Source organism: Athene cunicularia (genome assembly GCF_003259725.1).
Source record: "Athene cunicularia isolate RWA chromosome 1 unlocalized genomic scaffold, athCun1 chr1_part1, whole genome shotgun sequence".
Taxonomy (NCBI): Eukaryota; Metazoa; Chordata; class Aves; order Strigiformes; family Strigidae; genus Athene; species Athene cunicularia.
This window is the reverse complement of record NW_020799091.1, coordinates 12,889,021-12,898,419: the sequence shown is the minus strand read 5'-3', so window position 1 is coordinate 12,898,419 and position 9,399 is coordinate 12,889,021. Positions and strand designations below refer to the sequence as shown.

General features: G+C 35.5%; 1 protein-coding gene across 9 annotated transcripts in view; it reads right to left on the bottom strand.

The window, feature by feature from the left end:
• Positions 1-3,866: 3,866 nt before the first annotated feature.
• The window catches only part of CNTN5 (contactin 5), a 673,480-nt gene continuing 667,947 nt past the window's right edge, over positions 3,867-9,399 (bottom strand). For all 9 annotated transcript variants that reach the window (XM_026847687.1, XM_026847705.1, XM_026847677.1 and 6 more), the window contains 2 exons: positions 8,329-8,497; positions 3,867-6,744 (listed from right to left, as the gene is read on the bottom strand). In XM_026847687.1, the coding sequence (XP_026703488.1) occupies positions 6,641-6,744; positions 8,329-8,497 (273 nt within the window). In that variant the 3' untranslated portion in view covers positions 3,867-6,640. The remainder of the gene's footprint in view (positions 6,745-8,328; positions 8,498-9,399) is intronic.

Below are 9,399 nucleotides of genomic sequence, written 5' to 3'. Positions count from 1 at the left end.
ACTCAAACACAAAAAGGAAGCCTACAAAGGATGGAAGCAAGGACAGGTAGCCTGGGAGGAATACAGAGAAGCTGTCTGAGAGATCAGGTTAGGAAGACCAAAGCTCTGATAGAATTAATTCTGGCCAGGGATGTCAAGGGCAACAAGAAAAACTTCTAAGGTACATTGGCGATGAAAGGAAGTCTAGGGAAAATGAGCCCACTCCAGAAGGAAACAGGAGACCTGGTTACCGGGTATATGGAGAAGGTGGAGGTACTCAGTTACTTTTTTCCCTCAGTCTTCACTGGCAAGTGCTCCAGCCACACCACCCAAGATGCAAAAGGCAAAGACAGGGACTGGGAGAATGAAGATCTTCCCACTGTGGGAGATCAAGTTCAAGACCATCTAAGGAACATGAAGCTGTACAAGTCTGTGGGACCTGATGAGATACATCCACAGGTCCCAAGGGAAGTGGCAGATGACGTGGCTTAGCCAATATCCATCATATTTGAGAAGCTGTGGCAGTCCAGTGAAATTCTCACTGACTGGAATAGTGGAAACATAACCCACAGTTTTAGAAAGGGAAAAAAGGAAGACCCAGAGAAATCCAGGCTGCCAGTCTCACCTCTGTGTTAGGCAAGATCATGGAGCAGATCCTCCTGGAAACTTTGCAGAAACGTGCTGTTTCATCTTGCTCTCAATAACTTTCCTGGTGACACCCAAGTTTAACATTCTAGTAGCTGCTGTATGGTGAGCCATGAGTTTCTGACTCTCATTGAGGTTACTCACTTGTCAGTTCCACACTCAGCATGAGGTTAGCACATTTTAGATATTATTCATCTCACATTTTTTGGCATTGAAGCATGCTTGCTGCCATTTTACTCCTTTGTTTTGTGCATTCTGGAATGCTTCAAAATTATCTGCCATTTAATTACCTGAAAGGCCTTAGTATGGTCATAATTTTGAGATTTAGGTGTCTAAAGGATATGTAAGGTAGCCAGACATCTCTCACCTTACTCTGAGCTCTGTAAAACTGGCAGCATCAATTACAAAACAGAAAGCTTGTTAGTCCATTTTCCTGGATGGCATTCCTCCTCTATAGCATCTTGCCAAGAGCCTCATGGAAAGTTGTTATGGTACTACAGATCCTACTCTACTGAAATTCAACAATTTAAGGTGGAGATGCAGGGGAACAGACTTTCACATCCTCCATCATGTGGACGGAGAAGGTTATGTGAGTTCTGTAGATTCATTCTGGATTTGGCTTGTTTTCTGGTCTATATAAGAAGATTTACAGGCTCATGTGTCTTGTTTTCCCATATTTTTTTTCATCTCTTTAGATGTTTACAGACCCTTTTGCACTTTGTTGCAGGACAGGACAGGGAGAGGAAGAAGGGGATGCCCAGGGTCTTGTAGGGCAAGGTGAAGTGCTACTATTTAATCTCTGTAATGGAAGCAGGAGAGACACTCAGTGTACTGTGGGTGATTTGTTTTTTCCTAATAAGACTTAAAATAAATGTAGTATAACCAGAAAACATATATGCTTTTGAGTCTTCTCGATGTTAGAAAAGAACTAATACCAGGATTATGCATTGACTCTACTGATCATCTGATAGCCCATATAAAATAATCTGGTGGTCACAGCAGAGTGGGAATTCAGTCTTTTCACCTAAAGCACATCTGAAACTTCTTAATATGAACAAATATACATATAAAATGTCATCATGTAGAATGACTCTTTCCAAAATAATGATAGATTTGAGTATATATTACTCAAGAATAAGGGATTCAGTTATGCAAAACTATGCAATGGAATTGAGGCTTCTTCTAAATCAGTCAGTCACTCCACATGATGGAGGTTTAAAGGAATATCAGGACTACCCCGTTTTACAATCCTGTCTTAAAAGGTCCATTTTGTAGAAGATAAGAGATGGTGTTATTATGAAATGGAAGCACATGCTCAGCCAGGCATCAGAGCAATGCATCTTAGAGTAAAATTGTACTTGCTAAAGCTTTGACCCAAATAGGCTTCAAATACTGTCAGTATCTTTTTATTCACGTGTTTTCTATTACTGAAAGGAAATGGATGCTTTTTCCCATCTTAATTTCTGTATAAACATCAAAATATGCTGAATACCTTTATTTGTGCTTAACACATGTAATGCCCGTCTTTGCTATTCAGTTTGATAACTATATCTTTCAGAAAGACTTTCTTATGGTTTTATTCTGTATTTTTTTTTAGAATTGATGAGTTTGAACTTAAGAGTGGAAAAAATACCAAAACCATATGAAAAAGGAGTGTATTTTTCTCTAGCCAGACATGTCTATTTCATCATAATAAAAGATAAACAAAGAGGCATCACAGATTTCTTTATCATTTTCTTCTGATGACTAGGTAGATTCTTATACAAACTGGAGTGCTTGGTTAATAGTCAGACAGCAGAAAAGGACCACAGGAAGGAAGAATAACTGCATCTAAACATCTGTGCCAGTTTGCTTAGGCTGCTAACCACTGTCATATGTAATATGAATAACTGAAATTGCTAGGTAAATTTTCCACAGATTTGTCTCCAAGGTCTTTAATATATATATACACACTATTATTATCGTGTTTAAAGTATTAAAAAGATGAACCATAATAAAGGCAAAGTCAGTTCTCAGGTCTGTCTTCACTGGAATTGTGAGAAAAGTCTTAAAGCAAACTCAGGACTTGTATGTTTGGAAGCAGCCTGTGTGTTGTCATGCTTAGGGAGGCTGTCTGAAATAGCCTAAAGCCAACTACCCGGTTGTAATAAAATGCTGTTCATTTTCTCTTATCCCTGACACTGTTTTGCTCAAAAGCATAGGAAGTAATTAAGAAGGAAAATGTCTTTTGTCTTCAGAGGAACCGTGATGATGGCCATAAAATGGAAAAAGTGGTTGGCAGTTTGGTAGAATTTCTGATAGGTTATGGATTTTCAATATGCACAGTTCTCTATGTCAGCAAACCCAGGTCATTACAGTTTTCTGTGACATTGATAACTAATTTAATGAAAGTTCTCATATAATGTGTTATTAAAGCCATTTTGTAATTGAAGTCTCAGTTCAAATGATGACCGTGGCAATCTATTTTTGTTTCCAGAATGGGGTTTTTGACTTTGTATTGTGTTGCAAAGTCATTTACCCATATAGATATGCATTTCATAAAAAAAGTGATCTGAGATTATTGAAAACTCAAAGAAATCTATTAAAAAAGAAAATTATTTGCTATAATTGGGTTGTCTGTTATTACATTTTTCCCCCAAAAATGTTATGTGAATTTTTGAAAGCTTTTTTTGTTGTGTTTTATCAAAGTATTTCAAATATAAACCAAACCAACTAAGCCTTTCAACTGAACATGAAATAGCCATGCTGTTCTTTTGTGCCCAAACAGCTATGGGGTATCGGTGACACTTGAAAGAATGTTATACATGCCAGAGAGGTCCCATAAACTATATAACACTTCAGTATACAGGGTATTGTCCTTGGTGGCTTCCTTATAAAGCACTTCTTCTCATTACTATTTTTTAAATGCTTTTATCTCTGAAACTCATTTTGAGACTTATTTTGAAGGGTTTTTAGGTATAGTTTCATGTTGAGAGTTCCAGACTTCTTGTACCTTTCGATTATTTATTTATAAAAGTAGTAGCTACTTTAATAAAATGTTGGGAAACCAACACATATGTGAAATTAGAATGATGCCAAAAATTATTTGGTTTTAACGGCTGCATTGTCTACATTCACTATTGCAGATTCATAATTTTCTTCTTGGAAGTCATGTAATTAAAAGGTTGTTACTGCAGGAATCCAAAACATTTGTGTCACCCTGTCCTCAATGAATATAATTCAGGATCTGACAGGAGATAAGATAAAAGTCAATAAAAAGAGAATTATTTATTAAAAAGATCTAATGTTACAAGAACAGTACACAGGAACTATTATATTACTGTGTCTTCCACATCGTATATACCATTATATATAGCATATATACAGATTGTATACAATATATCTAACATTTTGATATGGGCCATGACAATATCTTTCTTTTGGTCTGCAAAACAAAATTTCTTTCCATTTATTTTTTCCAAACAGATCTTGTGGCATTATACAAAAATACAGTCTCCTCAGTGACACTAGACTGCACTATTACAATCTTTTACATGAAAAAGGAAGGACCTTTCCTTTGCAACTAAAAAATAATATGTCATGATAAGGAAACATCATCTTCTACAAAGTAACAAATAGGTAATACATAGGTACTTAAACATTTTAAACATGTTTATTAATATATTTAAGATGCAAAATACATATTCTGTTCATGTTGAATATAAAACATACCCCTTTTTGTCCCTGCAATAGAATTACATTACCTGATGGTATGTTCAGTATTTCTATCTGTATCTTGACACTAGAGATCGAGATAAATCTAGATGCAGCTCTGTCTTCTTATCAGACTTTAATTCTTATAAAGCATAGCCATTTATTGTATTCGGAAAGTTGCTTAACCAGAACGCCAGCAGCAGTAACTGTAGCCTTTTTGAATACGCTGAAATAAACTGAATTGGCAAGCAACTGTATAAAAAATAGAGAAAATGATGCTTAACTAATTTATAAAAGAATCATTTTGCTTCGCTGCTTTATTCTTGTTTATTTTAACCTTTTGAAAAACGGTGGTTTGGTAATGCAAGTCCTGCACAGCAGCAATGATACTGTTTTACAAATGACATCAGGAAGTTATTTTCTGTGAGTTTGCTCTGTCAGCAAGGTACATTCCACCTCCTTTCTTTGATGTCAAAGGCTCTTCCAGAAGCAGAGATATAGAAGTTTTTCTGTCTGTATCTACAGTTGTGCTCAGCTAGCTATCCTGCCTTTGTTTTCCTAGCAACGTGGTGACTAAGTATATTTAAAACCTAATTTTTAGAAAATTATTTAAAAAATCAGTGGCTAATAAAGTTTTTAGTTAAAAGATCTCTGAAAAGTTTTACTGATAAAATATTCAAAAGAAAAAAATGTAGTTATAGTCAACTTTTTAGATACCAAGCACTTTATCTGTGTTGTCTTTCTTGGCTACTATTTTAAAGCTGCTAAGAAAGGGCATAGTTAGGTGTAGTAGCTAAATGCCAAGTATTATTTTGCTAGTGAGCTGGCAAAATAATTGCATTTTAGACCCAGAACACATCAACCAAGATAAGGTTGTGTCAAAATTTTTAGAGGGATGGACAGCTGGAAGAACTAGGCTATTAGGACCTGTCTGTTAAACTCTTTTGACTTAATTATTCCCAGGCAAGGGAATGTTCATCCTAGGCATGATCTCTAGACACATGGTAGTAAAACACTGTCCCTTGTAACACCATGCACACCATAATTGTACAAACAGACATACCATATACCCTGGGGATCGTTTTCTTTTGGGTGCCAATATGTGCGAAAACATTCCAATGTAGATAAATTGTCCAAATGAGTGAAAAAGGTGGGGATTGAAACTAATAGCACACAGTCCCTACAAGAATAATCTCTAGTGAGCTATAGAAATAGAGCCAATTAGCTAAATAACTGGAATGATGCTCAGTAGCACTTATCCAAATTTTTTTTTTCAGACATAGCATTCTCTAAAATATATCCTACTGGAGTCTGTATATGCGAAAGGTTACATTCAAAAAAATGTTAATATTATCGCCATAATATGCTTTTATATATATTTCAACTTGATTACCAAATATATAAAGCACAGAATGCTACTAAAAAATGGACCCAGAAGAAAAAAAAAAAGAGAAAAGCTGAGAAGTGGTTGGAAAAAGTAGGTTTATCTGCTTGCATTGCTTAGTTCGTCCACTTAGCAGCCTAACATATATCATGTTTAAATGCCCAGTGGAGTTTTCATTGTCATATGTGTTAGGAATTGATTTTTTTATTTGCTATTGAAAATAAATATTTGATTCATGTGGTACTTGATAAAAACCAAACTTGTTTCCTTTTAAGTTTGTGTTTAATCATTTTCCATTTACCTTGCAATAAAATAAATGGCTTTTCTGCTCCATTTTGACACTTTCTGAGTGTGCTGTCTAGTATTATATTGACAATTCTTTTTGTTAATTAAATACATATTCATATATTTTCAGAACAAATTCTCTGCACTTTTGCAGTGGGCTGTGTAACTAAACTGCATTTTTCTCTTATATTAGTAGGAACAGCCAGCCATAGGGGATGCAAGAAAAGTGTTTGACAAAGCTTTGTTCTATATTTTAAAAATGATTTTTTCCCAAACCAAACAGATGTACTATACTAGATACCACTGTTTAAACACCTAATGATACATGACTGGAGTCACCAAAATCAAACATATTAAAAAAGTAAAGTACATTTGACAGAAATTACCTTTGCTTACAAAAGTTTATTACATACAATCTGCATATTTTTGGGCCAAGAAGTGTCCTCTCCCCAGAGGACTTTTACAAATAAATAAGAGAAAAAAACCTGATGAATTATTGACTGTGTCTCCAACACTCCTCTAAGAGCACTACAGGCATTTCTATGGGTCTTTAAGCATTAGCTTGGGTTTCCAGTTTCTCCACGAACATAAAACTCCATCCTTTGATGTCATCAAGATAAAGCAAACAAATAACAATAACAAAGTCTGCAGTCTTCACCATGACGTTGAAGGAACCATCAGTGCCAAAAGCAGTGTTACAGAGGATGAGGAAGTGGACCACACATGTAAGGTGGATTGAGCACTTGTTACTTTCCCTCCTGAAATGAAAATCAAAGTAATTAAGTAACAAACAATGCAAATGGTTTTCATTACATTTAGGTACTAGATTTGCCCCAAACCTGTATTCTGTTACACTCAGCAAAAGCCTAAGTTTTAGGCAATGGATTACCTCATGAGAACTGCAATCACGAAATAGGCTCTCTACACAAACATAATGAAATTGGGTATTTTATGATGATATTGCAGCAATGCACATGTTGAATCCTCATATTCAGTCTGAAAAAGAATAGGAAATTCCAAAAAGGTATGTGGTTTTATACCTTAATCCTCAGGAAGAATTAGGCTGTTGCCATCACAAGTATTTTTCCTGAAATGAGAAATGAAAGCTAACCCTTGATCTTGATGTTTGTCCAGAGGAAAAAGTGGTCTTTTGCCCAGTAGCCCAGTGACGTTTGTAGATCACGGCAGTCCCTTAAAAAGTTGTGCTAAGGGGAAACGTGCTATGGGCTGGTGGTGGCCACAGATCACAGGATGGGAAGGGAACCACGCTGGGTTTCTTTGGACCACAGTTGTCGTAAGTGGAAATGATCTGTTGTGCATAGTCTAATAAAAATTATCAGGTTAGAGGGAATGAAAGATTTTGAGGCCTAGAGTTATGTCTTCAAAGATACATGAAGCAAATATTACATGGAGTAAGTGTTGGTGTCTTCTACATTCTGATAGCACTGTAGTTTGTGACTAGATTAAAGTTGAAATTTTAGGTCTAGATTGAAGTTTCAGGCTCACAGCTTTTGGGAAATACTCCTTAAAGACTAAAAAGTAATGTTTAGAGGAATTTTAAAACATTAACAGAATGTTAGAATTAAGATTCCTTGTGTTTAGACATGATAATTTACTTAATTATAATACATTAATACTGTAAAATGTTAATAAATTAATAAAGTAATATCTACTCAAGGGAGCCAATGGAACCTACAGAGAATTCAGCTTATTCTAAAGCAGGCACATACACAGGGTTCAGCTACCTAACTACATGCCATTTTAGCTGTTAGATAGTTCACTTCTGGCTGGTGGTCCAGAATGATGTGCATTTCTGACTAAGTCCCACATCGTATCTACCAGTTCTGTGCAATTGTTTGGGATACCTTAGAACATCTCTGATATCCTTATGTGCCTATGTCTGAATATTTAAATTCAGAAGATCAGCTGAATTGCTGTCCAGACTCCACTGTTGGTCTGTATGGATGACATCTCAGTTGATTACAATGCTGTTTGAGACACGTAGTGCATGTGTAAAGACATCTACAGCTCAATTAGGTTCTCAGATGTTATTCTAGAAAGGGAGAAGTTTCCTGTAAACCCTCTGCTTTGTTCATCAGCCCCACAAGGATGCCTCCAATGCTCCTGAGCATCTTAAATGGCACAAGATACCTTTGTTTCAGCATAGAACTGAAGACTGATTAATGATTTTATCTAATAGCTAGAGAATTGTGAGAACACTTTTTTTTTTTTTTTTTTTTTTTTTTTTTTTTTTTTTTTTTTTTTTTTTTTCCAGGTAGGAATAATAGAGTTAATGAGCATTGCTATAATCACCACTCTTACAAATATAAGTGTAACTTTACCTGAAAAAGATGGAACTCTGATCTGGGGACTCGCAGTCCCATCCCCTCCTTCACTGACTGCGCAGACTTCAATGATGTAGACACCGACATCAGGAAGAAGTACCACTGCAGAGGTTTTCTGTGTTTCTATAACTTGACTGTTGCTCTGGCCTTCTTGCCTAAATAATACCTATGGTCAATAAAGTAGACAGTGGTCATAGTAGTCATTCAAGTTGTATAACAGACATTTTCTGTAAACGTAGTCACTGAAATGCTAACTTCATGATTTCTTTAAGGATTTCTTGATATTACATTTGAATAATAATCTGCTTTTACTGTACCCTCCCTCCAATGGCTTCAAAACATTAATAGCAAGATATATTAACAATTAATGAATGTCAAAGGACATTGATTATGATCCAGAGTGAAGATATAGCATTTGCCCTCTCCAGTATTGTTACACAATTTTTTCTCCATAATTTCTTCGAAATGCATTTTGGGTTCCATTTGATTCAAATTCTTATCACCAAATTCATGTAGACATTCACATTTTTGGCTCAAGAACCCAACTTCGAAGGTGAAAAAAATGGCCTAAATAATGTCCTTACTGTGTTTATCTTAGCTGGCTAAGTCAACTGAGAATAGCTCAGATCTGTCCCTGCATCTCCTGTGAAACTCAATACAAGCTTATGGCGTGTGGGAGGAAAGCAAGTGAGTACATAGCTGTCTTTTTGGTATTTCTGCGTAAGAGTTTCTGTTCCCAGACAAAATTGAAAAGGTCAGAGAGGTGTAAAAACCCAAAGTAGTCAAGTCAACTTTTTTATAATCTCAACTACACTGATAAAGGTTAGAGCAGTTTCTGGTTTATTTGAAGCATTTTACACTTTCGTGGTGATATTTCCTGATGTATCAGAGGGAATATCAGATTGTAGTCTATAGAAATGATCGTATATATGCTTCAAACCCCCACTCCACATACCTCTGTAAAAACATTTAAATCATTCTGCTTTGATTTAAAAGATTGCAGGGAATTCCACTGCTTTTTATGACTTTTTTTTTTTTTTTTTTTTTTTTTTTTAAGAGTTAATCTAT